Source organism: Podospora pseudocomata, chromosome 6 (genome assembly GCF_035222375.1).
Source record: "Podospora pseudocomata strain CBS 415.72m chromosome 6, whole genome shotgun sequence".
NCBI lineage: Eukaryota > Fungi > Ascomycota > Sordariomycetes > Sordariales > Podosporaceae > Podospora > Podospora pseudocomata.
Window position 1 is genome coordinate 1,198,306 of NC_085890.1, and position 26,642 is coordinate 1,224,947.

The 26,642-nt window shown below is 52.7% G+C and overlaps 11 protein-coding genes and 1 non-coding gene across 12 annotated transcripts; 4 read left to right on the forward strand and 8 right to left on the reverse strand.

Moving 5' to 3' along the window:
• Positions 1–16: 16 nt before the first annotated feature.
• On the reverse strand, positions 17–4,066 carry NIT4 (Nitrogen assimilation transcription factor nit-4). The gene is made up of 3 exons (XM_062892058.1): positions 4,023–4,066; positions 1,438–3,960; positions 17–1,383 (listed from the first exon to the last, which is right to left on the reverse strand). Exons 2-3 carry the CDS (start codon positions 3,024–3,026, stop codon positions 300–302), a joined length of 2,673 nt encoding a protein of 890 aa, XP_062740415.1. The 5' UTR covers positions 3,027–3,960; positions 4,023–4,066; the 3' UTR covers positions 17–299.
• A 336-nt stretch (positions 4,067–4,402) lies between these two features.
• Positions 4,403–6,433, reverse strand: QC762_603650 (uncharacterized protein; the record flags this gene model as incomplete). The annotated part of the gene is made up of 1 exon (XM_062892057.1): positions 4,403–6,433. The coding sequence occupies one exon, from the start codon at positions 6,431–6,433 to the stop codon at positions 4,403–4,405; it is 2,031 nt and encodes a 676-aa protein (XP_062740416.1).
• Positions 6,434–6,950: 517 nt separating this feature from the next.
• QC762_603649 (uncharacterized protein) lies at positions 6,951–7,528 on the reverse strand (the record flags this gene model as incomplete). Its single annotated transcript, XM_062892056.1, has 4 exons — positions 6,951–7,145; positions 7,201–7,251; positions 7,318–7,458; positions 7,526–7,528. The coding sequence occupies 4 exons, from the start codon at positions 7,526–7,528 to the stop codon at positions 6,951–6,953; spliced, it is 390 nt and encodes a 129-aa protein (XP_062740417.1).
• Positions 7,529–8,099: 571 nt separating this feature from the next.
• QC762_0092780 lies at positions 8,100–8,184 on the forward strand. Its single transcript has one exon. It is a non-coding gene; the product is annotated as a tRNA-Ala (tRNA).
• A 462-nt stretch (positions 8,185–8,646) lies between these two features.
• Positions 8,647–10,115, reverse strand: QC762_603630 (uncharacterized protein; the record flags this gene model as incomplete). Its single annotated transcript, XM_062892055.1, has 5 exons — positions 9,918–10,115; positions 9,724–9,805; positions 9,556–9,638; positions 8,877–9,474; positions 8,647–8,811 (listed from the first exon to the last, which is right to left on the reverse strand). Exons 1-5 carry the CDS (start codon positions 9,950–9,952, stop codon positions 8,647–8,649), a joined length of 963 nt encoding a protein of 320 aa, XP_062740418.1. The 5' UTR covers positions 9,953–10,115.
• Positions 10,116–10,335: 220 nt separating this feature from the next.
• ARG2 (Amino-acid acetyltransferase, mitochondrial) lies at positions 10,336–13,164 on the reverse strand. The gene is made up of 2 exons (XM_062892054.1): positions 12,544–13,164; positions 10,336–12,460 (listed from the first exon to the last, which is right to left on the reverse strand). The coding sequence occupies exons 1-2, from the start codon at positions 12,610–12,612 to the stop codon at positions 10,505–10,507; spliced, it is 2,025 nt and encodes a 674-aa protein (XP_062740419.1). The 5' UTR covers positions 12,613–13,164; the 3' UTR covers positions 10,336–10,504.
• QC762_603610 (uncharacterized protein) lies at positions 13,119–14,700 on the forward strand. Its single transcript, XM_062892053.1, has 2 exons — positions 13,119–13,564; positions 13,620–14,700. Exons 1-2 carry the CDS (start codon positions 13,520–13,522, stop codon positions 14,496–14,498), a joined length of 924 nt encoding a protein of 307 aa, XP_062740420.1. The 5' UTR covers positions 13,119–13,519; the 3' UTR covers positions 14,499–14,700.
• Positions 14,701–14,854: 154 nt separating this feature from the next.
• On the reverse strand, positions 14,855–15,351 carry QC762_603605 (uncharacterized protein; the record flags this gene model as incomplete). The annotated part of the gene is made up of 3 exons (XM_062892052.1): positions 14,855–15,010; positions 15,070–15,112; positions 15,173–15,351. 3 exons carry the CDS (start codon positions 15,349–15,351, stop codon positions 14,855–14,857), a joined length of 378 nt encoding a protein of 125 aa, XP_062740421.1.
• Positions 15,352–16,886: 1,535 nt separating this feature from the next.
• VMA9 (H(+)-transporting V0 sector ATPase subunit e) lies at positions 16,887–17,970 on the forward strand. The gene is made up of 3 exons (XM_062892050.1): positions 16,887–17,170; positions 17,261–17,344; positions 17,409–17,970. The coding sequence occupies exons 1-3, from the start codon at positions 17,160–17,162 to the stop codon at positions 17,539–17,541; spliced, it is 228 nt and encodes a 75-aa protein (XP_062740422.1). The 5' UTR covers positions 16,887–17,159; the 3' UTR covers positions 17,542–17,970.
• A 9-nt stretch (positions 17,971–17,979) lies between these two features.
• QC762_603600 (uncharacterized protein) lies at positions 17,980–19,048 on the reverse strand (the record flags this gene model as incomplete). Its single annotated transcript, XM_062892051.1, has 2 exons — positions 18,524–19,048; positions 17,980–18,467 (listed from the first exon to the last, which is right to left on the reverse strand). Exons 1-2 carry the CDS (start codon positions 18,963–18,965, stop codon positions 17,980–17,982), a joined length of 930 nt encoding a protein of 309 aa, XP_062740423.1. The 5' UTR covers positions 18,966–19,048.
• A 389-nt stretch (positions 19,049–19,437) lies between these two features.
• On the reverse strand, positions 19,438–21,321 carry QC762_603590 (uncharacterized protein; the record flags this gene model as incomplete). The annotated part of the gene is made up of 1 exon (XM_062892049.1): positions 19,438–21,321. The coding sequence occupies one exon, from the start codon at positions 21,319–21,321 to the stop codon at positions 19,438–19,440; it is 1,884 nt and encodes a 627-aa protein (XP_062740424.1).
• Positions 21,322–21,937: 616 nt separating this feature from the next.
• SMC2 (Structural maintenance of chromosomes protein 2) lies at positions 21,938–26,418 on the forward strand. The gene is made up of 3 exons (XM_062892048.1): positions 21,938–22,613; positions 22,704–25,957; positions 26,008–26,418. The coding sequence occupies exons 1-3, from the start codon at positions 22,587–22,589 to the stop codon at positions 26,270–26,272; spliced, it is 3,546 nt and encodes a 1,181-aa protein (XP_062740425.1). The 5' UTR covers positions 21,938–22,586; the 3' UTR covers positions 26,273–26,418.
• Positions 26,419–26,642: the final 224 nt, after the last annotated feature.

Sequence of the window (26,642 nt, forward strand, 5' to 3'; positions counted from 1 at the left end):
GAGAGAAAGAAGGCAAAGGCGAAATAATTGTTTGATAGATGTCAACTGAATCAAAAAGGCTAGAGATGTTCACACGCTTATTCAATCGCTTTAACCAAAGAAAATATCACGCAATAAATGCCATGCCTAACTCTTCCAAGCAACAAATCAATCCGATTCGCAACAAGGGAAAACGTATATGAACTACCTAGGTAACCAACCAGAAGCCCATTTGTACACTGCCCGCCAATATATCCCAAAAGAGTATCCGAAATAAGTCAGCAATGCTCCCATCCCAATGATAACCCATTGCAACAGATCTAATCCAACCCAGGAAGATGATCCAACGTCCCCATCGACCCCAAATTATCAAAACCACCGGTATCCATCTCATTACCTCCCCTGCCGCCACCATTCAACCCCCTAAACATAAAAAGCGATGATGGATCACCATTGCTCGGCCCTTGGTTCGTTTGTTGCGGTCCGCCACCGTTCGGCGACATGCCCCATGTCTCAAAATTCTGCTGCCAGTTCACGCCATCCTTGATGTACCAATCCTGTCCGTCAATCACATACCCCGAATTCGAGCTGACATGTCTCCTTGGGTTAGGGTTGAACGGCGAGGGGTTGTACGAAGGCATCGGCGGTTGTGGTGGTTGCGACACGGTCGACCAGGCGTTCATTGCCGATAGGGGATCAGCTACCGACATGGCCATCGGGGAAGTGGCGGCCGTGGTGCTAGCTGTATGCGATTGTGATTGTGGAAGTTGGAGCCCAGCCACGCTGAAGTTGGCGAGGATATCCGGGGACATGCTGGCTGCTGGGAGGCGGCTGTCAAAGGTCATTTGTTGGTGTTGATGACTCGATGGGTACATATATGGGTTTGGTGGACTGTGTTCGGCTTTGCTGTTTGGTGAAGCAGGCAGGGATTGTGGTGACTGCGCCGAGTAGTGTGATGATTTGTTTGGTGACGGGACGTCCGAAGTGCTAAACGTGCCATACTTCTCGTCGGTGCGGTTGAGCACCAAAGAGGCTTCTTCGGGGAGCTCGACATTCCATTTCCGTGCAAGAACGCTGAGAATAGACAGTGTTCTGCGAGCGCACAGCCAATCCTCAGCAATTTCTTCCAGGTGTTTGATGCCGTGGATAATGTCTCTCTTGGCTGTCTTTTCAGGTAGGTTGAGCATGTGAATTGTGCAGGCTGAGTGCACCATATATACGGCGATATTACAGATCTGTCGTAGGTTATACATCTTTTTGTAGAGGCGCATCAGTTTGGAGATGGCGCCAGCGTTGGAAGTACATATCCTCCTGGGCGAGACATGTGATGGTAATGGTGATGACGACGGGGTATATTTGAGGAATGGCCGGAACAGGTGGATGTACTGCAGGTGATAGAACATGCTGCTCAAGGTTAGCCACAACACATCAAGGAAAAAAAAAATCAACGAGACATACTGCATCAAGATGACGTTCGGCAATTGCCCTTCCTTAGGCTCAAACTCCTTTGGCAACTCTGCTTTCCAATCCTCTAGTCGCCGGTGCAGCTCGCTGAGCTTCTTAAGCTCAACGTATTTCCCACTAGAGCGTCCTATATGGTTAGGGTGGTAAAAGAAGAGCAGCAGATCGCTGCTAATCTCGCAAAGCTTCGACAGCTGTAAACCAGTGGCCCTTGTTCGGGCAGGTTGTTTTGAAGACTGGTCAAAGCCGGCATCTGTGTATGGCGACCACATCATGGCGTCTTCGTCTGGAAATACATCGTACTTTGGTACATTGTACGAGTTCTTCGGAAGTTGAGGTAGCCGGCCGAGGTAGTTTGACCAGCACTTGTCGAATAGGAAACACCCCCAAAATGTGATCCTTCGGGCATCCACCTCCTTTTCATCCAACGAGTCCTTGTCCTTGGAGATACCGCCAATGTCTAGGTTGAGACCAATGTCCTGAGCCATCCGGAAACTCATACCGCTGTATACCCAGCCCTTAGCCTCCCGACCACATCCCGCTTCTCGAACAGACATGAGCGCCAATGCCTGCACAGTGGTGAGTTTTGGCTTTTCGTACTCGTCATTCTCCACGATAAGCCTCTTTGCCTCGGCGAAAAAATGGTCCCCCTTCGTTCTACTGTCGCCGGATAACGCAAAAGCGCCCGGTACACTTGTGAAGTGGCATCCAAGAGATAACATCGCATTGACCAGCAGTGAAGAACAATACACCGTGGTTCGTGGCTGGCCTCGTGGTTTCCCCTTGAAGAAGTCTCGGTAAAAGAGGTCCTTCGACAGCGTCGTGAAATAGGGGTAGTGCCAGTTGAAGTACATGTTGATGAGGTGAACGATCAGTTGTGTGTCCTTGGTCACTTCGGTCCAGCTAGTCACTGGATCTTCGCCCGACAGGTAGCTCTCGGATTCTGGTTCGTCAGGTATGTTGGCGGTTTCGCCGAGATAGATCAGATGAGATGTCCCGCCGATGAATCGAACCGAACCATTCTCCAGCCTCAACTCTCCCATCTTGCGCGCCAATTCCCTCTCGCCTTCGATGGGTAGGTTTGCCGAATAGTCGTCGTCCAATCGGCCAAAGTCCTCCTCCTCATCTGCTTCATTAGAGATGTCATTTTTGAGAATGGACTCGGCGACGTTATCCAGGCTGTCACAAGTACGAATCTTTTTCACAATAGCCGGTACGTCCTCTTCGGCGGCGTTGAGGATGGCCTCAATCAAAATCTGGAGAGTCGAGTTCCTGGCCTTCATGCTGTCCGTCTTCTCACGGTAGACGCCCTTGCGGCGATGGTCCGAATTGGGATCATAGACACATTCGGTGCCGTAGACGCTGGCACATGCCGCGCAGCTCGGTAGAGCACCATCGCATTTTGATTTCCTCTTGCGACAGGCAATACAAGCAGTGCTGACACACCTTCGTTTCTGGTTGGCGGGATCGGCGGCGCGCCTGGATTTCTTCTTGGACGGTGGCGGCGGGTCGGCGCTCCCTCCCGCAAAAGCATCCAGATCTCCGTGTTCAAAGGAGGCGGCGACGGCGACGTCGGTTCCCTCCATCTTCCGGGTCGGCGGCGGCGGCGGGACAAGCGGTGGATCCCGATCACTTGTATGATTGCGGTGCTTGACTTGCGGGTGCCCCGCGATGGCCGGGACGGTGGGGAAAATCGGAGCGCGGTGTGTCAGAGATGAACCCGACGATTCTGCGAGTGAGTGCCGAGTGATTTGAAAGCACCAGGCCACCCGCTGCCGCTGCGGGGAAAGGTAGGGGGGCGTTCCGAGCTAGAGACGCGGGGGTCACCCAGCTTTTTTTTTCACGGCCCACTCTGGAGGTTGAAGCTCCAGCTCAAGATTCGGCTTTTCAACGCTCACCTCTCACCCGCTGGGTCGTAATGTCAGGAGAGGAATATCTGAGTTTGAACAGCCGGAAAACAGCAACGGCAGGGTGTTAGTCACGGCCAGTCATGTGGTGGGTGGTCAGGAGACGCCCGTTGTTGTGTAAGCCTCGTCTTGGGCTACGGGTGGGATGCGGCAATAGCTAGCGTTGACACTGGTTGACGGCAAGGCTACCGGCAAAACGTTGTTTGGGATTCCTGAATGATGGCAGGAAACGTGGAGGAATTCAGAGACAGAAAGGAATGGCGAGAATTGAGGGAAGCATGAGCATATCAAAGACGCACGCGACGAAATAAACGAGTGAGGTTGTCTGATAGGCCAACGCAGTCTATTGGCATGGGTGGCAACCGTCTGCTGGTCGACCTCATTCAAGACCGAGAGAATCATAGCTGCTGGACATTGAGAAAGCAAGACCCGACTGCAGCATGCGGTGTTTGGTCGAGATAAGTTACCGCTGCTGGCCAGATCGCCGCAAGATAAGGCTGTTTCGTGATGGGTGGTCGAGGTGAGCTGCCATTCGGTCTGGGACGACCCGAAAGGTGGGATGGTGTTCCCGTTCCCTACGAGGTGTGAACAGCGAGCGAGACATTAAAAGACCCTGGGAGGCCGGGTTTTCAGCCGGGTTACCCGTCCAGCGTGGCCCTGGCTAAATTTCCTTACCTAACAGAATCGCGCTGAGCAAGTTTCGTAAACAAGTCAGTCTGGTTTTGAATTTTACTGACAGCTTCCACCAGGTCTCATGGCCTCATGGCATTCTGCTCAAGATGATCATAATGATATGGGCTTGATAAGATGCCTGGCTCGGCAGTTCAAGTTGATTCGCTACCTGGTCCCGGGAATGCCAAGAGCGAAGGATCACCACCAAGAAAGGCTTGGCTTGCGGGTCTAGACCAGAGTGTGGGGGTACCCCCGGATTCTGAATACGGGTTATCTATTGGTTGCCCGGATAGCTGCATAATATGTCGACGACGACGTCCATGGTGAAGCCTCCAATTTATACTCTTTTATGAAGACAATTTTTGGGACCTGCAGCCTGTGATCTAAGACTTGCCTGCGGGTGCTAGTAACAAAAACCTCTCTGGCTTCGGAATTGTGCTCAACTTCTTCATGTCGGTCTCATCCACCTGGATCCCCTTCTCCCTAGCCAAGTCAATGACGGCCCAGATTCTGGAATCCTTCTCCCAGTAGCACCGATCCAGCAACGCCATCAGCGTGTCGTCCGTGGGGTACTTGGCGACTCTTTGGACCAAATGCTCCCCCATATCCCACAACCGCGCAAACGCTAGGTCAAGGTCCCCCTCTCTATCAGCCGCAAGATTGCGCACCGTATCATTAAGGGTCACCAACGGCTTCCCCACAGTCATCGTTGGGCCGATCCGCGGATAGGCCCGAGCAATCAGGTTCCAATCCTCCGCCGTCTTGGCCTGTCTACACAGGTATCCCAGCCCCCAATCACTCCCCTCCATAAGCGGCTGCACCCTTTCAAGCGCGTCCACCAACGCCCCCATATCCCCCTGCAAGCCCACAAACTCCAACAGCGCCACCGGCCCCGAAGCTGGCACCTTCCTCCCCTTCTCTTTCAACTCTCCCAAAATCTCAAACATCCTATTCGCCATCTCCGGCTCCCTCACCAACAACCTCAGAATACTCCTCGACTCCTCCTTCAACCCGGGGTACGACTCGGCCTTGATGCTCGCCACCTCCAACGCCTCCTCCAACTTCCCCTGATCAGCATAGCAATCCACCAACGCCTCATAATGCAACCCCGTCATCTTGATCCCCCTCCCAGCCAACTCCTTAAACGCGCCCGTTGCCAGCTCCTCATCACAATGCCTTGCCCCAGTGTTCAGAGTATTATTCAACATCCCATCACTCGGCACCACAAGCCCATGCTCCACCAGCTTCCCCCAGAGGTATTTCGTCCCCTCGAGATAACTCTCCCTCGAACACTCCTCCAACATATAATACCACACCTCCATCGGCACCCCGTCCAACCTCCCTTCTTCCCCCCTCCCTTCCTCCCTCCCAGTCTCCAACCCAACCCTCATCATCAAAACCTGAAAAGCCTCCTCCGTATACCCCCTCTTTCCCAGTACATGAACCACAGTATCCCACCCCGTCCCACTCATCCACCTCCTTTCCCCCTCCTCTTCCCACCCCACCACCTCCTCCAACGCCTCTAACGCCAGCTCCTCCTGCCTCTCCCTCAGTAACCCCAAAATAACATCCTCCCTCACCTCCTTGATCAACTCCTCCCCGTAAACAACCCCTATCCGTCTCAATATCAAGTTCCTAAGCGTGTAATCAGGGTGAATAGCCAGCAATTTAATCGCCGCCCTCCAAAACTCCTTGCTAGGGGCAATACTGGCTTTGTCCATCTCCTTGAGGATGTCCTCGAGCTCCCAGGCTGAACCCCGTTCTGGATCCCAGTTTGCAACAACCAACGCCCGGTAGAGGAGTTCATTCGGGGGTTGGTGACGGTCGGTGACGAGGTAGTGGACTAGTGATCTGATTTTGAGACCCGTGAAGCGTTTGGAGTGTTTGGAGTGGGAAGTCAACAGGCGGGTGAGGGTGAGGAGGAGGGTGGGGGTTGACAAGGAGGCGAGGAGAGATGGGGGGATGGTGTTGTCGGGGAGGGTGAGGATGTCAAGGGAGGGGGTGGTGATTGCTGGGGTTTCTGGTTGGCCGGTAGTGGCTGTTGTTGTTGTTGTTGTAGTAGTAGTAGTAGTTGGTAAAGATGAGACCTCATGCTGATATTGCTCCTTCAGCAGCTTCCGGTTGGCTTTTTCATGTTGCCATATCCTCTGGTTTTTCCCTGGTCGAGTCTTTTTCGATCTTTGGGTGAGCTGAGAACCATCGTCAATAACAGGTTTTTGCTGTTGTGATAGCGTCAAGTTTGAAGTAAGCAGTCCAGTGCTGGAACCATCTTCTTCATGAGCAGCAGCCGTAGTAGAAGTGAGCCTGCGCGGTACTGACGGCCTCAGCCTCGACGTCTTTTGAAAAAGCGCCGCATTGATTGACGGGCAGAGACACCTCCAAAGGCCATCGACAACTTGGCGGGGAGCTGCCATGTTAAGACGGTCGTGAAATCAAGCTTCTTGGCGGTGGTGGTGACCGTTGATTAGGGTTGAGAGCTCAACTAAACTTTTTGGAGGGGCCAGTGCCAAGACTTGAAGTCAAGGTACGTACCTTCTCACTCAGACGCCAGATCACGTGGGTCCCTCTGTTCGTGTGACAGGCTCTTGTCCAACATGAAAGCTGGCTGTTTATTTTCTAATTTTTTTCTGTTATTATTCTTGATACTCCAGGCCAGTGAGACAAGCCAAATCAAACGCATGCTATGCCGCAACAAAGGTATGCTGCTTTCACACCAGCCAAAAGCAACCCTGCCTTCCAGCTCAACACATGACCGGGTGTCTTCTTTTGGCTGTTAGAACCTCCGCCTGTTCCCCAGACTCGGCAGCCCCAGAAGAGCACTGGGAACAGCCTGAACGGCAGCCGATAATCCCTGCCTTTCCTCGCCTTGAACCGCCGTAGTAGCATATGAGCCTCTCCATCAAACACATCACTCTAGAAACAACTCCCCCCTCACGCACCCCTATTCCCACCTCTCCCACCCCTCCCACCTCTCCCTCTCCCACCCCTCCCTCTATCACCCCCACCCCTCCCACCATTATCCCCTCTCTGATGTCCTCCCCGTCCCCCTCTATACCCACCCCCACCCGACTGCTGCTGCTCCTTGACAATATCGATAATCTCGTCCGGAACCCGTAGGTATTTAATCTGTCATTTCATCATTAGCCCCCATCCCCATCCTCCCCCCAGGGCTCCTACTCACATTATTCCCCTTGACATAAACCTCCGGCAACCTCACAAACTTATCCCCCTCCTATTCAACCCGTCAGCATTTAATTCATTCCCCTCCCCATCAGTGAACTTAGAGCGCAAAACCCACAGGACTAGTCTGTACCACCTCCCTCAACGTCAAATTCATCCAAGTATCGCACAGCACCAAATGCCCATTCAGCGTCTCCCCGTTCTTGAGCTCGACCAGCATCGGGTGGCCCTGCGCCGCGTTAAGAAGACCAAGAGGCAGCTGCAACGCCCACCGCGCAATCAAAATCAGCATTATACCCTTTTGCCCAACCCCCCTCTTGACGTACCATCTTTGCCCGCCTATTCTCTCTCCCCTTTTCCTTCTAAAACCCAACCTTTTGCCGCGCGTAGAAATCGTTTTCAATCGAAAAAAAGATGTTCGATTGTCCGGCGTGTCGTGTGGCGGCAAGTGATGGGTAATTCGTCGTTTCGTTAGGTAAGGTAGGTAAACAAAGTCGCAATGAATAGGTGGTTGGCAGACATCAAACAAACAAGCGCCGCCCAAGAAACATGACCTCAGCGCGTCTCCCTTCCCTAAACCCCCCCCCCAGCCTTGCGGGGACACTGTAGTGGGGGACCTGAACCGTGCACAGCCGACAATTACCCGACTAAATTTCCCCGCTAGCGCGCGACCGTTGTGGGGACCTAAACTTTGATGAGACGACATGGCACGAAAAAAGTCCCAGAATGGGAGTCAATAACCATGTGAGGGATGCACTTCCAGGAGGGAAACGAAAAAAACTGCGAGTCTAGTGACATTTAAAGCACTCTGATATCAAAAACTCAACAGCTGAAGTTTTCTGTGGACTTAGAATCAAAAGCAAAGCAAAACCATTTGCTGAACCAGCAAAAGAGTAGGTTTGGACGAGCTGGGAATCGAACCCAGGACCTTTCGCATACAGGTGAGTATGCTAAGCGAACGCTCTACCAACTGAGCCACACGCCCCTGGTTATTTGATGGATGTTGCACCCAGAAGCAGCCACTATCATCGAGATCATTCCCTTGACAGCGCACATCTCACTCTAGCAAGGACTCTCAACCACAGTCTGATGTTCACGATAAACCCATCTGATATCTATGTAACCTGACAAAAAACAACCCAACCATTTGGATGATGAATCCGAGATAGACTATCCCCCCCCTTTGCGCAACGCAACAAAAACCAAGAGACCACACCAACCCGAACAGCATCCGTTACAGTAATCCATTCCGTCATGCGTTCCCAAATCCTTTGACACGTTACCCACCACAGGCTGAGAGACCAGCAAAACACGCCCATTTTAGCTTCTTTCCACATTGTTCATTCTGCCAGCAGGTTCGTCATGGCGTTAAATGGCGCTCTCTCGGCTCTTGCGGTAACTCGCCTGCGGAGCAGCTGGAGTCAGTATACGCACTTCTTCTCTCTCTCTACTGGAAAGAATAAGCCGAAGCACGACTTGCCTCCTGTTCAACTTGCAGACCGTCAATGACAGGGGCAAGTTCACTGAGAATCTCGTGGGCCTTCTTGTGGAACTCAATCTGAGCAGCAAGGAGCTCGGCCAGGTTGCGCAGGGGTTCGGGGGTATCGACAACCTATTTGTGGGTTAGGACAATCAGCGCTTCGATCCTCGGCCTCTATGGGTGACAAGAATACTCACGTTCTTCATGACACCAACAGCCTCCTCGGTCTGTGTGACAAACTCATCCTCAGCCTTCTCAATTTCCTCTTGGGCCTCAGGGCTGAGCTCCTGCTCGTCGTGCTGGCCGCTAGGGGCAGCTCCACCAAGCTTCCAGGTGGTGCCCTTGACACGGGCCTTGACAGCATCCAAAGTCAACCTGGCCTTCTCGACCGCCTTGCGGGCGCGGGTCGCAAAGGTGATGTTGGTGTTCAGGGTGGTGTTCCACCCAGCCAAGAAGCGGCTTTGAACCTGGGCGTCCTGGGCGAGGCGGGCCTCTCCAACACGCTCCATGGCGAGCGCATACTTCTCGAGCGCAGTAGCAAGAGGATCCTCACCGGAGGAGGTGTGTTGCTGGTGGAGAGCCTGGGAGCTGGCCAACGAAGCGCGGGCGATAGCATGATGGAAGGTCTTGGGTTGAGGCTTAGCCGAAGGAGGGGCGGTCAGGGCAGCCTGGGCTTCGGCGGGAGAGGTAGCGCTCGACAACAGAGTAACCTTCTCGGAGACGGTGCGACCAAGGTCCTGGAAGGTCTCCTTGATATTAGGGGGGTAGTCGTAGGCCTCGTTGGAGTATTGGGAGCTATCCAATGATGGAGGGGTCAGATGGTGCCACCGAAACAACGAGCTCCGAGCTCAGCGAGCATCCATGTCACAAACTTACGTCACAGCCAGCATCTTCTGGTGGACAGCCTTGAGCGCATCCACGCGCTTCTCAAGGTCGATGTAGTCGGGTGGGAGTTCGGTCTACAAAGCCAACGTGGTCAACCACTCGTTCCCCTCCCTTGTCGCCAAGCAAGCCCAACGCCGCCAGGAAGCTATCAATGCGCACCTTGTCCTCAGCCTGGCCCAGCTGCTCCTTGGTGTACTGGAAGGTGCGCGAGGCAAAGGGGGTGATCTGACCACCCAAAGAGCTGTAAAAATGCCATTGTCAGCGGTTGGCTGTTCGAATTTCCATTGTTCTGGCGGCCCGAGTTCGAGGTTTATCAAAACAATCCAGGGCGTCGAGAGAGGGGTTGTCCGTACGTGAGACTCTTCTGGAAACCCTTGAAAGCGTCCATATTGTTGGGTTTTGGGGTGCTGTATTGCAGTGTTCAGGAGACGTTCTTCTCGACGGCGGACTCAACGGGCGGTGACCGTAGCTTTGCGAAAAGGAGGATGCGAGGTTGACGTTGACACCAAAGCTTTGTGTCAAGTGGGCGTTGTTTAGGGGACAAGGCGCCGATCCCTAGCTGCTGACGCCCCGCTAAACATTCCGCGGTGCAGCTGTCAACCCTGAATTTCATTGGCCGCGTCATGCTCCGTGCGTCGCAGCCATGATTCTTTCAGGCAGCCAAGCATAAGGTCCAAGCATGTGCTTCACTTTAATCTTTCTGTAACCTCAAGCATCATCATGAGCATGAAAGGTCGCCCTATGATCGGTGACGGCTCAACAACAAACAATCGATATATATATATATAAATGACAACTGATTTGTGTATCCTCGGCAGCATGAAGTCCATGGTAAATACTTTCCACTTGAAACACCGGCATCGACATACTCGAAATGCAGTTGTTGAAGTATGGTATGCTAGATAAGTTCATATCATTCTCCATATGTAAACGTCACCTTTCAATCCGCCGCCTTCGAATCAGCCCAACTCGGCACAACCCCCCTACAAACATCCTCATAGTCCTCCATGACCTGATCCTTCACCGCGGCCTCCGGCGTCGTCCAAAACATCGCCCAGTTACTCCCGGGCAACTTTCTCACCCCCCTGCTCCTCTCAAAATACCACTTATTCACCGGGTTATCCTTCCTGCTCCTCCAGCACACCCCATTCGGGAAACAATCCCTCACCATGGCATTGAACACAATATCCGCCACACCTCCCGCCCCTTGACTCTTCTTCAGCACGGCAAACTTATCCAGGTAGGGCACTAATCTACCCGAGTTGTACGCTGTCTCCTCGTCAAGCCCGAATGGTCGTTCCCAGGTGAGAATCGCACCGCCTTCGTACTCGCCGGCGATGATGATACCTGCGAGGGAGTCTTGGACTCGGTTGAGGTAGTGCTCTGCGTCTAGCTTGCGGTCGAAGGAGTCGTTGATGAGGTGGATGAGTCGGGGGAGGTCGACGCACGTATCTGTTAGTTTCAGGCGGGGGGTGCCCGGTTTAGGTGGTTGCCAGGACCGTGTGCGGGTGTCGGGGAAGATGGTAACGGGGAGGCCTTTCTTCGCCAGGGTTGTGGTGGGCATTCGGGATGACCTTTGGTATGTACCATTTGTCGTTGATTTGATCCGGCCGATGGGTAGAGACGCCGAGTATATCGGCCGGTCGGTGAGAAGGTTGTGAATGATGGGATTCTGCCATCTTCGTGTTTTGACTTCACCTGCCATAGCCTCCTCGGCGTCTCTTCTGATATCATATGCTGGATTCGACTGTAGATTTGCGGCTTCGATTGGGCTGGTTATGATCGCGGAAGCTGTCGAGGGCAGGATTGCTAGTATGTTCTTGACGAGCTCTAGGTTTTCGATGTGTGAAGCTTTCGGGTTGCCTGAGATACCAGGTATTGGGCTCCCGTTATCTTGTGGTTCCGCTGCACTCAGGGTCGCCTTGATGCTGTTGAACTGCTCTTCGAGATTGATAAATACCCGCGCGCCATCGCCCAGGTTCCTAGCGGGAATTCCACCAAAGGGGTCGATGATGATCACCCTGTCTACCACCGCGGTCCGGGTTTGATTTTGGCCAGCATTGACCTGAAGTCCAGCAAAGTATTTTGCCAAAGCAAAGATCACTTCATTTGCGTCAGCCGCCGTGTGCTCTAGAGTCTCTTCGACCACTGCCCGAGAGGGGACCACTAGGATATGGCCATGCCTGAGCGGCGCGGTGAATGCCTCCCCAAAACCAACGGAGAGCTTAGTATGACCAAGAGACGAAGCGCTTGGTGGAGTTGTACTCCGTTTCCAGATGCCTCCATCAACAAGTTCTGCGCCTGGTGTGCCATACTTTTGAATGGCTTTCTGAAGTCGGTCTGTTTGTTGCGTCACCACATCTTTCCAATCCAGAATTGAGCTTTTCTCTGCGCTGCATTCGAGAACAATAACACTTCGAAGACCCAGATCTCGCAGCCGGGTGAGCGTCTTAGCGACGCCACCCAGTAAAGTGTCGTCCCACGTCTGAGGCTCGCGAAGCTTCACAATCGCCACACGTGGTACTTCATCGGCCTCTAGAGATTCCACTGGAACGGAGCCTTGGACGAAAAATGACACATCCTTGGCTTCTGGGATTGGTTTGTCGCTCACAAGGGCGGTAAAAGCTGGTGATTCCTTTGGCACCGCTTTGGCTTTCGATGACCCATAGGTCTGAAGGTATGCCTTTGCATCCCGCTTGGTCGCCGACGACTCCAGTACTGAAATCAAAAACTCCCTGTCTGACTCTCTCTTCTGCTTTGCTTCGGCAGCAGAAGGGTGGCTTCGGCTGGGCTTTGCGCCATTCTCAGCCGAGGAGAAGTGACGTCGCTGAGACACTGATGTCACTGACGTTATGGTGGTGTGATTTGGCCGTTGCTGGTCGCGACAGATTGAGGCCTAAAAGCGCTCAGATTAATACCAAACTTCAGAATATGACTGATCGGAAAATGTAGCGATATATGCGCCAAGATATATCTCACCTGAACTACCGAGGTCGCCTTCTTCCACGCACCGTTGCTTCTCGTGAGCATAGCTGCGACCAGTGGCATCGGGCGGGGCGGTTTGAGTCACAAAAGCTGTGATATAAATTATTTCGAAGAACGTACGGGCGGCCAGAAATGGATAATTCAATCCAGCACGCCCTCCTCATACAACCTGCATCCGCTTTGGTGTGGTGAGAATCCCTCGAAAAAGATGAAAGAAAAGGAAAGACGGAAGGGTCCAACCTCGGGACTCCATCTGACCACGCAACGCAGCAAAGCCCCGAACACTAAAACCCCATGTCGGTGAGAATTATCAGATCATCAGATAAGATACCCCGCAAAAAGGGGAAAAGGATGTTCCTTGGCAGGTTCATCAAAAGACCCAGAGCATATCTGGTAGCCGTAACCATGTAGTCTAATTTGGCTGGTGTTTCATTCCGATGATTGGGTGTACCTAAAAACCAGCAGCTCAAGAGGAATTACCCCGCGGTTTGACCAGATCACCAAAACCGTTGCAGTATGACATAATTGACCATTGAGTTTCTTGGAAAGGCTCAAGAGAGCTCAGATGAGATGACTTCTCATCAAAATCAACGAGTTGAGCAAGCCTGGGAAGATTGCAACCATGTCAAGCCAGACAGACCTCTCAAACATGCAATCGCACCCACTCGCTGATATCCATGAACCAACAGCCTCTCCCCCATTAGCGAGAATGACATGAGCTTGTCAGATGGAGCATAAAGCCGATTGGACTTCCCGGTCCCGATCGACGGCGGGCCGGTCCTCTATCTGACCGGAAACCGGAAGAGGGGCAGATTCCCCACTAACTCTAAGTGGTCCTCATAGCGAAGAGTAGAATTAATATATCTTGGAGCACCTTCAACTCTAATGTGATATCTTTGCTTCTAACCGGAATTCCCCACAGGCTCGACAACACATCAAACTCACCTACCAGTACCACATCTATCTCACAATGACCCCAACAGTCTTCTGGATCGGCCTAGGAAACATGGGCCGAGTAAGCCTCTCAATCTCCCCCTTACCTTCATATGTATCCCAACTAACACCCCCAGGGCATGGCCAAAAACCTCGTTCTCAAAGGCCCCCTAGACAACCAACCCCTCCTGGTCCACAACCGCACCAAACAACGCTCCCTCGACCTCGCCTCCCAACTCCCCCCCGGCAAAGTCACCATCCTCGACTCCATCTCCTCCGGCATCCTCCAAGCAGACATCATCTTCCTCATCCTCTCCAAAGACTCGGTCGTCGAATCCGCCATCTCCGAAATCCTAACCCACGACCTCACCGGCAAGCTCATAATCGACTGCTCAACAATCCACCCCACCACCACAACCCGCATCGCCAACTCCATCACCTCCCGCGGCGCCCAGTTCCTCGCCGCCCCCGTCTTCGGCGCCCCAGCCATGGCCGACGCGGGACAGCTCATCGGCGTTCTTGCCGGCCCTTCCGCCTCAGTTGACCGTGCCCGCCCTTACTTCAAGGGCGTGATAGCCAGAGCAGAAATCGACATGTCTGACGAGCCGTACGGGAAAGCCCTTACTCTAAAACTGATCGGGAATACTTTTGTCTTCAATATGGTGGAGCAACTTGCCGAGGGGCTTGTTCTTGCTGAAAAGTCTGGTTTGGGGACCAAGTATCTGCATCAGTGGGTGGAACAAATGTTTCCGGGGCCGTATGCGGCGTATTCGACAAGGATGCTGAGCGGGGATTACCATACGAGGGAGGAACCGCTTTTTGCGGTTGATTTGGCTAGGAAGGACGCGGGGCACGCGTTGAAGCTGGCGGAGGAGGCGGGGGTGAGGATGAGGAATTTGGAGGTGGCGGATGAGCATTTAAAGGAGGTGAAGGAGTATGCTGGGGAGAAGGGGGATATTGCGGGGATTTATGGGGCTGTGAGGAGGGAGGGGGGGTTGGATTATGAGAATTCGTGATGGGCTATGTGGGAGTTAAGGGCCACGGTAGTATTTCACTGTTGGCAGGACGGTGATGAAGTCTGCGTAAAGTGGAGAGGTGCTATATCTTAGAATAGGGAAGTGCCCATGGAGAAAGTTGCCCTAATGTTGTCAAGATGCTCAAAAAGTGTAAAGAATGAACCTGATTATATCAAGAACTGGTCCCAAATTGTTACTTTGCAAGCGATCACTAAAAGAGACAACAGCTCCAGTGTCATCCCTCCTCAAGAAAAAGACCGTAGAGTGACGTTCAGACCTACAACAACAAACTCATTGATTCTACAATAGTCCCCTCACTCACTCACTCTAGAATTCCACCACCCATTCATGATCCCTCAAGGGAAAACATCCGTCTCACAACTAAACTTCAACTGCCCGGCAGAAAGATACTGCGCCGGGCAATCATACTCATCCTCCTCCGTCGGGCGACAGTGGCCCCAAACCTCATCTTTCAAACCCAACCAAGTTCCAGTCCCGATTCTTATAAATAGCTATTCACCCAAGTGTCAGCACACATCCTCTCACGACCCGTTCCCTCAATAGTACTCACTGAAATGACCAAAATCAACATCAAAATCCAACCGCTCGAGATCCTCTGGATTCCCATTATAGCACCCATCCCCATCGCAAACAACACCCTCGATCTTGCTCACGTCCCATTTTTGGAGAATGAGCCGGGTATTCTTGACGTCTTCGCAGCTGTGGGGGGGAGGGGGAAGCCGGGGAAGAACAGCCAGAGGACCTCACCGCCGCTGCCGAGGTCGGTGCCTTCGTAGATCCAGATATCGGCTTTGGCGGTGGTGGAGAGGGTGGTGAAGGTGGTGAACTTCATTTTGGAGGGTTTGGAGGGAGAAATGCACAACGGTTGTTCGTCTCCGGTGGTTGAGGGTTGAAGCTGATCGATGGCTGGTGAGTAGAGGAGGGACAAACGGCGGAACTTGTACCGCCCTCTTTATACCTGAGACTGGCGTTTGTTTGTGCCTCTCTGAGTTGATCAATGGTGAAATGGCGATATCCCATGTCTACCTAGTCTCAGACTGTTGGTTCTGAGCCAAGTCAGCCAACGGTAAAATCGTACCACGATAGCCGCTGCGATCGACATGGTGAACTTCTAGTTTCGTGTCACCGCCGTGTGGATGGTGATTTGTTCGAGGAGAAGCTAGGAAGCACTACCTGGGGGAGACGTACAGCCGATGTTGTCGTATTAACTACTTTGAAGACATTTAAAGTTCGAAAAATGATTCTCCATTCGGTGTTAGTAGGATTTTATGTCAAGGTTGATTCCAAGGAACGCGGAGATCTTACGTTTAAGGGCTTATACAACCATGTGAAGTCGAGCAGATGACGAGATTCTCTGATAATACCATGCTCTCTCTCAATACACCCATAAAATCTTCAAAATCCCCATAAAGTTACCTACATCCAAACATCTCCAGAGCCACGATCCCCCGGAAGAAAAGTTGACCATCAACCACAGCAGAAGACCAACATAGCGCCCCAATGGCGGGGAATTGCTATGTACATCAATATCTATCGTCGATCTTTAGGAGCAAAGTAGAGAATGTGAACTTCCTAAAGAGGCTTGTTTTCTCAATCCAATCTCTATGCTTGTTCTCAGTCGATACGTTGCGATGCCAAGGGCTATTAGATTCGGTATAGGCAATTCGACGTCATGTCAAGACTGTCGAACGAGGACACGCGATATGTTTGACTGGGACTTGAGTAAGAAAAGCATCGACAATAGCCAAAAACAATCGGAGATTTTGGGCATTGGCCATTTAGTTTAAGGCCTTTGAGTTTGACTTGTTCAGCTTGTTGGAAGGTGACAGATAAAAATGACAAACAGCTCACCGGTCATCCACACTTTGTTTGATTGTGGTGATGCGGCTACGAAAACCCGGTGGTTTTGGAGTCGAACATGGAAGCTCTCAGGGGTCGAGAGCAACCGAGGTTGGGGACATGCCCTCGGCCAGCAGGCTTACCGCTCGACCATTTGGCCGGTGCAACTGTTCCTTGTTGGAAGATGTGTGCGGGAAGAAATATATATACTGTCGTTAGGAAGGAGCAGCCTGACAGGTTCTCTGACAGCTTCATAACGACGATGTTGTGGCTGGGGCTGGCAAGGCAGGAGTCGTCAATCCTACCCTAACCTACCCAAACTGATACTAATGTATTTAGGAAAACCACGTAGGAGTTTGAAATCAAGAGGACATCACAAAATGGAGTCATCGACCTGATGTCTTGCTGAAAGAGAGGAAAGTACCGAGTGTATGGCAACAAGATGAAAGATAAATACCGTAATTGCACACTCAGCGTAATATTTCACGACCTACAGCGGTCTTGGCATCTTCATTACATAAGCAGCACCCTGCACCTAGAACCCCGGTCCAAGCTTGCCTTGTTGCATGCTGCGCCTTGAAGCTCCAGCATCATCCAGCCAACCTCCAACCAGCCGCCGCAACACCATCGAACCTGTCGTCGTCGTCAGGAACATCAACGATTAATACCACCCCCGAAACGACCATCATCGCCATTCGATCAAAAAATTCCATCTCCAATTGAAACACCACCCTTACCTACCCTTCCAAATCGCGCAGCACCAGCACCCCTCCTCCCCGTCAACGAAACCAAACATTCACCATGGCCAACGGGTACGCCCCTTCCCACCCCCAACATTTACCCCCAAACCACCCGCAACAACAATGTTATTGCGCAAATAGCTAACCACCACCCCCAAGCAGATGGAGCATCTTCATCGGCCTAGCCATCATTCTCGCAATGTGCACCGCCGCCTGGGTCTTTGCCCCCAAGGGTGAGAACCAAGTGTACGTCTTCCCCCTCCTCACCCCCCACCCTCCCAACCTCCAACTAACCTTCTATCCCCCACAGCCTCTGGCGCTCCTCCCTCATCCTCGCCTTCGTCAGCTGCTACCTCATGTGGGCCATCACCTTCCTCGCCCAGCTTCACCCCCTCATCGAGCCGAGACGGTCCGACATTCGCAAGGAGTTTGTCCACCATTAGACCACATAACCAAAAGCTACAACGAGATGGCACATACAAAACAGATGCAAGCCTCAACACCAGGCTAAAACTATAGGCGGCGAGCAATAGGACGATGATGACGAAGAAGAAGAAGGGGGAGGTTATTGGCATTGTTGTACGAATACCCACGGCACGGCATTCATAAACAGATTCTTTTTTTGGGGCTGGCGTTTATTTGTTTTCTTTTGCTTTTTGGGCGGCGGTTATAGGACGAACCAGGGGGGACGGGAATGAATCAAGCATTGATAATGGAGGCTTTTGGGAAGAATGACGGCTGGAATTTGTACATTTCGCAAGCGGGCAAGCCCTTCGAAGGCTTAATATCATGAACATGGGGCACACGTCTTTCCCATCAATCCATGTGATAAATACCCAAAAGTCAACGCTTTATTACTTTTACCAAAAAACACTCCCCCTTTATCCCACAGCCAACCTCCCCGCCCAATCTTTTAGATACCCCAATAGCACCCCCAACTCCCCTAACCCCCGTCCATCACCCCCCATTATCTGGCCCCCTTCCGTCCCTGCCGTCCAAGAATCCACCCCTTCTAACCCGGCAGCCCACAGCACCACCCTCCCCATCGCCCATCTACTTAGCGCCCCTGCCATGGCCAAGAACGCGGCAACGCCGTAGCTGCAGTCGAGCAATATCTTCAACGCCTCGACATTATTAGCCACCACCGCCCACCCTAGCGACCTGGCCGCGGCGGGAACGTCATATTCCCATATGACCATCAGAATAGGGAAGAGCTTCGTAGAAGAAGAGACGAGAAGGGCCGTGGAGACAGAGTTTGGACGGGGATACCGGGGTAGGATGCCGAGGAAGGGGAGGGGGGAGAAACGGGAGGAGGTGAGGAAGCGGATGGATAGGTGGAAGGAGAGGGTTGTTAGGGTGCAGAGTAATACTGTTTTCGGCATCATCAGCATGACTGATTGTTGGGGAATTGGTGGGGACACAGACGGAAAAAGACGTATTGAGTAACAATGGGGCGTTCTGCCAGGCCCTCAGTGTCACTGCTCTGCCTTTCGATCCTAGCCCAGGTGAGGTAGACGTCAAATAGCAGTAACAAAACCCCTAACCGGACGATGCTCGGGGCGAAAGCGTCTTCTTCTTTTTTGGGGTGGTCGGGATCGGAGGGGTCGGAGGAGGGGGTGTTCATCAGTGTGTTGTGGAGTAAATGTCGGTACACCTGCGGTTTTATGAGGACTAAATCGATGAATAGCACCACAAAGTCGTGCTCGACGTATTTGTCGCAGAACCGCCCGCAGTTCTTGCAGACGGTGAGCCGGATGTTGTGGCCGCCCGAGGTGGAGGGCTTGTTGGTGGTGGAGGAGGTGTTGTTCGTTCCGCCCTCGCGCCAGAGGGTTTTCACTGGGTGGCGGCATTCGATACAGATTGGCATGGTTGCGGCTGAGAGGGGGTTATCGTGACATTTGAAAGGTTGTGTATAAAGGCAAGGGGTGCGCCGTGGTGCACCGGTTTGTCGTCGTGTAGGAATATTGAATGCGATGGGAAATTGATGATGCTCGATGGTGGTTTGAATGATGGACAGCCGCGATACGCCCCGATAAGGGTTCTTATCAATGACGCAGCTAATCCAGGCATGCGCAGGGAAGCTGGCTGTTGGAAATGCGACCCCTGAATGAACCCTGATGGTCAACCTAGACCCAAGCACTTGTCAGAGAGAAAAGAGAATGATCCAAAAATCTATTTTGATCCAATAAATCCAATACGCTGCGCCAATTCTTGCTATATACCCTAAACAAGCATTCAAAAGAACAGAAAACAACAACCAGCAATCCGAAATGAAGGGCTCAACCTGCGCAATGCACCACTTGCCAAATTCAAACCCCACTTCCTGAGCTACAGAGATCCTAATCAGCCTTCTTACTCCCTCCTCTCCCCCTCAGTGCAGCTGCCTTTCCAAAACTCCTCCCTGATGGGCCAGCAACAGCCGGACTGCCCAGAGTCCCCCCAAAATTCGGGTCATGCCACCCTCTCCCGTCATCATCACTTCCAGTGTTCTCCAATTCTATCAGATCACCCTGTCCGTTACTCCCTCCATGCATCCCGCTCACCCGCCTCGGTCCCAGAATAGGCGTGACGTTCCCCGATTTTGCAAGTTCGACACCCTTCTCGATAGCGCCTCTCAGCCAGGTTTCCACAGCAAGAGCCGCCTTATCGAGACCTGTCCCTTGTCTGCTCATGGCAGAGGTGTCCTGGCCCTCTCCAAACGGGCTCTCCGCAATGGTAACCGGCGCATTAGCATCGTTGGTGAAGCCAAACCGAGCCCTTTCCATGCCCATGGCCGACATGGAAGGCAAAGAGTCAAAGTTGAATCCAGGAACATTCTTCTTAGCCCAATCGTTGAGAGGGTCTTTTTGTGGCCCAGGGGCTCGCACATTTCTGCCGAGCGAGCCTACACCTCCTGGACGGCGCATCCATGCCGGTCGGGGATCATTATCGCTGGTGGTAGCTGTCGGGTTTGATTGGGTGGGTAGGTTTCCATGAGAGGATGCAATCGGAGAACGGGTGGACAACAGCGAAGGGCGCCGAGAAGAGGGACTTTTTGGGCTTCCAATATTTGGCTCGGAAACACTGGTGTTGGGGGCATCAACTGAAGCTCGAGGCGTTGACAAAGATGACATGGTGTGAGTGCTTTTTTTCCTGCGAGGAGGAAAGTACCCAAGCGACCTCCGAGAAACTCTGGCAACTTCGACTGGGTGAGGATGGGAATCGATTGATACCCACCGTACATGGGTCCATGGCCGGTCGTCGTCGCCTGACTGTGATTGTTGCTCCAGCTGGTTACTATTTCCTGGATTCGAGAAAAAGTCGCCTCCATTGGTTGGCTGCCCCCATGGATCTGTTGTGTCTGGTGTTCGTGCCAACAGGTCAACCTTCGCTGCTGGGTCGACTGGTGCTTCACAAGTCTTGCCCCTGACCTCACACGCATCCACCGGCATCATCAAATATTTCCTGACCTGGATTCCATCTCTTGACCAGAGCCCGTTGGCCTTTCGAAAAGCATCCTCTCGACATTTGTATTTCAGTACCACCCCGGCATACGTGTCTGTTGGTTGGACGTGGTGAATGTAAACCAAGTGTTCCTCCGTTTCGTCATTCAATACCGTCCTGCGCAAATCCTCATCCGACCCCTTCTTCTTGAACTTTCTACCAAAATCCAAACCCCCATTCACACCTTCGTGGCTTTCAAGAATACTAGCAGTCCTCATCGCTTTCAGTCTGGCATCCCTCTTGGCCAATGTTCCAGTGCCAATCTCGTCGGAGCGGGGTCTGGTCTCACCCGGCGGCGCGGGGCCCCATGTGTTTGTGGCATCACCTCGACCGCCGCCTTGCCCCCCCTTTGCCCTGTTCCCGTTTGTTTGTGGTCGGTGCGACTCTCCGTTGATAAAAGACTCCCCGCCTGCAATCAATGTGGTGGCAAGGTTCTGGACCGAGGCCCAGCTTGGCGCCCAAGTGCCTCCTAACAAACCCGCGCCTTGTCCTGAACTTCCTTTTGTGCTGGGACGATTCCGCGCAACTTCTGTTCTTGCATCATTTCTGCCTGTTACTGAGCCAATATGTGCGGCGGGAATCGGAGTCGCACCACGGCTGGTAGACCGACTGGAAGAGTTGTCGGGGTCGTCTTTGTAACTGGCTTGGTGCCGGTTTCGTGGCCGAATAGAGCTGGAGTCGGAATCCCGGGAGGCGGCGGGCAGCAGTGTGCTCGAAGAGGCCCGCTGCGAGGGGTTCATTGCATCGGGTATCGCTCCGGTGAAGCCGCTGCTGCTGCTAACCTCGACGATGCGCCGCGATGACGGTATAAGAGATAGGGCATGGAATTATGACTGGAACTGTGGAACCATTGAGTTGCGGCGAAAGGTGAATACAGTCGTAGCAGCTCAACGGACGACTGCAGGACGTTGGGAGACGATGTTGTTTAGGCGGTGGTTGGAATTGCAGCGACCTGTCCTTGATCTGTGACGCCGAAGGCCCAAAAGCAAACCCGCTAAGTTTCAATTAATTAATTACGCCGTGGCCTGGTAGCGAGTGCATTTGGTGAAGAGATCGTGAGAAAGACGGTGGCGCATGGAGAAATATCTTGGCCGGTACAAGGGAGAGTTCCTGTTCGCGCACATTCAGCAGCAAGGCGTCTCTTCGTTGCTGTGAGAGACGGAGAGATGCTGCGGTGGGAGGTGATGGGTTGCGTCGGCCAGGTTCCCCCCTCGGACCACTGCGTTCCAGCGTTCCTAGCCACTGCGCCGGGGCCACCCCTGCGAAGCCGTTCGTTTGACCAAAGTGGCCAATCAGTGCCAAGGATCACCCAACGGCATCAAGTGCCTTGGACCTCACCTCTACCGGGGCATGACTTACACGACTGCGATCTCTCTTCCCTCCGGCTACTTTTCAGTCCCTGATATCTATGAAAAGAACCTCCATAGCCACAAGGAAACATGTTTGTCCTCTATCATGTCAGGCCGACAAAGCTCTTCTACTCAAGCCTCACGCTTGCTCTTCTTATTCATGCTTACCTTCCACCGAGCAGGTCCACACACATTTCAGCCAATCTTGTTTATGAGGAGAATCCAAATTATGTTGATATTACGATGGACTACTCTACTGCCGGCAAATTCATAGTCTCTCCTACCCTAGGACAATATCTCTCAAATATCCTTCTATCAGGCGCCCAAATCATCAGCCAGCAACATGCACTTATCCATTATCAAAACAAGGACGCAAGTCCCGGATAACTGCATCCTCCATAGAACACGCCAAGATTCTACGCACTGACCACCCTCCCCTCAAGTGGGTGGGGTTGATTGGAAGCTGACAGTTGCAAGTGCGGGGCGACACCCTGAGGAAAGTAAACAAATATTCTTGTGTTTTTGCGGAGCGACCGCGGCTTGACCTGATTTGACGAACTCTCGATTTGCGACAACGACGACCTTTTCTCCTCCCCGACACTACCTGACCATCACCAGCGGGCACCGGGGATTTCTGCATACAAATCAACGCCACCATGAGGGTGACGGAACTAATTATCGATGTGAGTTTCACCGCCCAGGCTTTCTCTTGCTTGTCGTTGCTCTCCAACATTGGGCACCGCTAACCAGTTGTCGCATCACCAAAACAACAGGGCTTCAAGTCCTACGCCGTCCGCACCGTAATCTCGGGCTGGGACGAATCCTTCAACTCCATCACCGGCCTCAACGGCTCGGGAAAATCCAACATCCTCGACGCCATCTGCTTCGTCCTTGGCATCACCCACCTCTCCACCGTCCGCGCGCAAAACCTCCAGGATCTCATCTACAAGCGCGGCCAGGCCGGCGTGACAAAGGCCAGCGTCACCATTGTGTTCGACAACAAAGACAAGAAGCGATCGCCCATCGGCTTCGAGGAATACGCCACCATCTCGGTAACGCGACAGATCGTGCTGGGGGGCACGACGAAATACCTGATCAATGGCCACCGCGCGCAGCAGCAGACGGTGCAGAACCTGTTTCAGAGTGTACAGCTCAACATCAACAACCCCAACTTCTTGATTATGCAAGGTCGGATTACAAAGGTGCTGAACATGAAGGCGGTGGAGATTCTGGCCATGATTGAGGAGGCGGCGGGGACGAGGATGTTTGAGGATAGGAGGGATAAGGCGTTCAAGACGATGGCGAAGAAGGATCTGAAGCTGCAGGAGATTACAGAGCTGCTGCGGGATGAGATTGAGCCAAAGTTGGAGAAGCTGAGGACGGAGAAGAGGGCGTTTTTGGACTTTCAGCAGACACAGAATGATCTCGAGAGGTTAACGAGGATAGTGGTGGCGCATGACTATGTCGTGTGTCAGGAGAAGCTGAAGCAGTCGGGGTCGGATCTAGAGGTGAAGAAGCAACGGCAGAAGGATCTGGAGGCTTCGGCGGAGAGGTTGAAGAGCGAGATTTCAAATTTGGAAGAGGATGTGGAAAGAGTAAAGGCGCAGAGGGATAAGGAGTTGAGGAAAGGAGGAAAGGCGCAGGCGCTGGAGGAGGCGGTCAAGAAGTACTCGAACGAGCTTGTACGGCTAGCTACGGTGATCGACCTGAAGCGGACCAGTCTGGCGGAGGAGGAGGAAAGAAAGATTCAGGCTGAGAAGGCTGTTACCGAGCTGGAGGCGACACTGCAGGAAAAGACCAAGGCGTATGAGAAGACCAAGGCTAAATACGACACAGCGAAGGATGCGGTGGAAAAGCAGAGTCAGGAGGTGGAATCCAAGGAGGAACTGCTGCAGACGCTGCAAACCGGTGTTGCATCCAAGGAAGGCCAGGAGAGTGGTTATCAGGGTCAATTACAAGATGCGAGGAACCGGGTGACTGCTGCTACGACGGAGCAGGAGCAGGCCAAGATCAAGATTGCGCATTTGGAGAAGCGGATAAAGGAGGAGGAACCGCGAGCAAAGAAGGCCAAAGAGGCAAACGCTGGGCTGTTGAACGAGTTGGAAGGGCTCAAGGTGCAGGCTCAGAGGCTGGAAAAGGAGCTGGCCAAGCTTGGGTTCCAACCAGGGTCAGAAGGCGAGCTGTACAAACAGGAAAGTCAGCTCCAACAGATCATTCGTAATCTGCGCCAAGAGTCGGATGCTCTGAAGCGCAAGGTTGCCAATATCGATTTCAACTATGCGGATCCAGTGCCAAACTTTGATCGCTCCAAGGTCAAGGGTTTGGTGGCTCAGCTGTTCACTCTCGACAAGCAGTTCATTCAGGCTGGTACGGCTCTGGAGATTTGCGCTGGCGGTCGTCTCTACAACGTTGTTGTGGATACTGAGGTTACTGGTACACAGCTCCTGCAGGGCGGTAGGTTGCGGAAGCGCGTTACCATCATTCCCCTAAACAAGATTGCTGCGTTCAAGGCCTCTGCTCAGACAGTTGCCACGGCGCAAAAAATCTGCCCGGGGAGGGTCGACTTGGCTTTGTCTCTTGTCGGTTATGACGAGGAGGTCTCGAGGGCGATGGAGTACGTCTTTGGCAACACGCTCATTTGCGCGGATGCCGAGACTGCCAAGAAGGTGACTTTCGACCCCAACGTCAGGATGCGCAGTATTACTCTCGAAGGCGATGCCTATGACCCCTCGGGTACCCTTTCCGGCGGCAGCGCTCCCAACTCCAGCGGTGTCTTGGTGACCCTGCAAAAGCTCAACGAGATCACCAGACAGCTCAAGGAAGCCGAGGCCAACTTGGGCTTGCTTCATAATCACATCGCCCGTGAGAAGTCCAAGCTCGACCAGGCCAAGAAGATCAAGCAGGAGCTCGACCTCAAGTCCCACGAGATCAAGCTTGCCGAGGAGCAAATCAGCGGAAACTCTGCTTCGTCCATCATCCAGGATGTCCAAAACATGAAGGAGACGATTGGCCAGCTCAAGGAGTCTATTGTCGAGGCTAAGCAGCGACAGGTGGAGGCCTCGGCTGACGTCAAGCGCATCGAGAAGGACATGAAGGACTTTGACAACAACAAGGACGGTAAACTGGAGGAACTGCAGAAAACGGTCAACAGCCTCCGTGCTTCGGTCGCCAAGATGCAAACCTCGCTCAAGACTCTGCAGAAAGAGCTGCAAAACGCCCAGCTGGACTCTGAGCAAGTCTCTGCTGACTTGGCCGCCGCCAGGGAGCAAGTGCAGGAGATTGATCTGGCTATTGCCTCGCAGCAGGAGGAACTCACCGCCCTGGCCTCCAAGGCTGAAACGATCAAGACCACCCATGACGAAGCCCAGTCCGAACTTGATGCGGAAAGGCGGAAACTCTCTGTGTTTGACTCGGAGCTCAAGTCTCTTGAACAGGCCACCCGCTCCAAGACCTCGCGCATTGCCGAGGAGAAGCTTGAGCTTCAGAAGTTGGGCCATCAGATTGAGAAATTCGGCAAGGAGTCACAGTCTGCACTGGCGCATATCCAAGCCTTGGAAAAGGAACACGAGTGGATCCCCGACGCAAAGGATCAGTTTGGTCGTCCCGGCACGCCCTATGATTTTAGGGGACAGAATTCTAATATTTCAGAGCTGAAGGCCACGGAGAGGAACCTGAGGGAGAGGAGCCAGGGGTTGAGGAAGAAGATCAACCCCAAGGTGATGAACATGATCGACAGCGTGGAGAAGAAGGAGGTGGCGCTGAAGCACATGATGAAGACGGTGATGAGGGATAAGAGAAAGATTGAGGAGACGATTGTGAGTCTGGATGACTATAAGAAGAGGGCGTTGGAGGAGACGTGGAGGAAGGTGAATGGGGACTTTGGGGCCATTTTCGAGGAGCTCCTCCCTGGGTCTTTTGCGAAATTAGACCCACCAGAAGGGAAGACGATTAGTGATGGGTTGGAGGTGAAGGTTTGTCTTGGGAAGGTGTGGAAGGAGAGTCTGACGGAGTTGTCCGGTGGTCAGAGGTATGTATTCTTTTTGGTATGAAACGGGATGTGTGCTGACGGAACATTAGATCGCTCATTGCACTTAGTCTGATCATGGCGCTGCTGCAGTTTAAGCCGGCGCCGATGTATATTTTGGATGAGGTTGACGCCGCGTTGGATTTGTCGCATACGCAGAACATTGGAAGGCTGATCAAGACGAGGTTCAAGGGGAGTCAGTTTATTGTTGTGAGCTTGAAGGATGGGATGTTTCAGAATGCGAATAGGATTTTTAGGACGAGGTTTAGTGAGGGGACTAGTATGGTGCAGGCTTTGACGCCGGCGGATTTGAGGTGAGAAGTGTGTTTATGAATGAGGTTGGGATGGGTGTTTGGAGTTTGGGAGGGTGGGGTGGGAAAGCATGGATGGCTGGATACAAAGGGATGGATGGGTTGCTTTTTGTTTGTTTGGTTTTCTGTTTGTTGATATGGGGATGGGAGTGGTAGATATGATGAATGACTTTTCAAGTTGTACACGATATCATAGTATGTGTGAGTTTGGCCGTGGCTGTGTTTAGTGGGATACATTGTATTTTGTCTTGATTGTCATTTCGTTGGTGTGTCTACGTTGTTGACTGCAAATAATCATAGGACAGGCTATATTCCTTCGTCTGAACACCCGTCTGCAGCATATATGTGTTGGGTTTATGTAGGTAAACAACGTGATG

Excerpts from the sequence above, each read along its gene's own strand:
- NIT4 (XM_062892058.1), bottom strand. The coding sequence starts at position 3,026 with ATGGAGGGAACCGACGTCGCCGTCGCCGCCTCCTTTGAACACGGAGAT. Across the intron at positions 1,384-1,437 it reads CCGAACGTCATCTTGATGCA|CATGTTCTATCACCTGCAGT; the intron begins GTATGTCTCGTT and ends AACCTTGAGCAG.
- ARG2 (XM_062892054.1), bottom strand. The coding sequence starts at position 12,612 with ATGCCACTGGTCGCAGCTATGCTCACGAGAAGCAACGGTGCGTGGAAG. Across the intron at positions 12,461-12,543 it reads AGGCGACCTCGGTAGTTCAG|GCCTCAATCTGTCGCGACCA; the intron begins GTGAGATATATC and ends GAGCGCTTTTAG.
- QC762_603610 (XM_062892053.1), top strand. The coding sequence starts at position 13,520 with ATGACCCCAACAGTCTTCTGGATCGGCCTAGGAAACATGGGCCGA. Across the intron at positions 13,565-13,619 it reads GCCTAGGAAACATGGGCCGA|GGCATGGCCAAAAACCTCGT; the intron begins GTAAGCCTCTCA and ends TAACACCCCCAG.
- VMA9 (XM_062892050.1), top strand. Across the intron at positions 17,345-17,408 it reads CCCAAGGGTGAGAACCAAGT|CCTCTGGCGCTCCTCCCTCA; the intron begins GTACGTCTTCCC and ends TATCCCCCACAG.
- SMC2 (XM_062892048.1), top strand. The coding sequence starts at position 22,587 with ATGAGGGTGACGGAACTAATTATCGAT. Across the intron at positions 22,614-22,703 it reads TGACGGAACTAATTATCGAT|GGCTTCAAGTCCTACGCCGT; the intron begins GTGAGTTTCACC and ends CCAAAACAACAG. Across the intron at positions 25,958-26,007 it reads GAGTTGTCCGGTGGTCAGAG|ATCGCTCATTGCACTTAGTC; the intron begins GTATGTATTCTT and ends ACGGAACATTAG.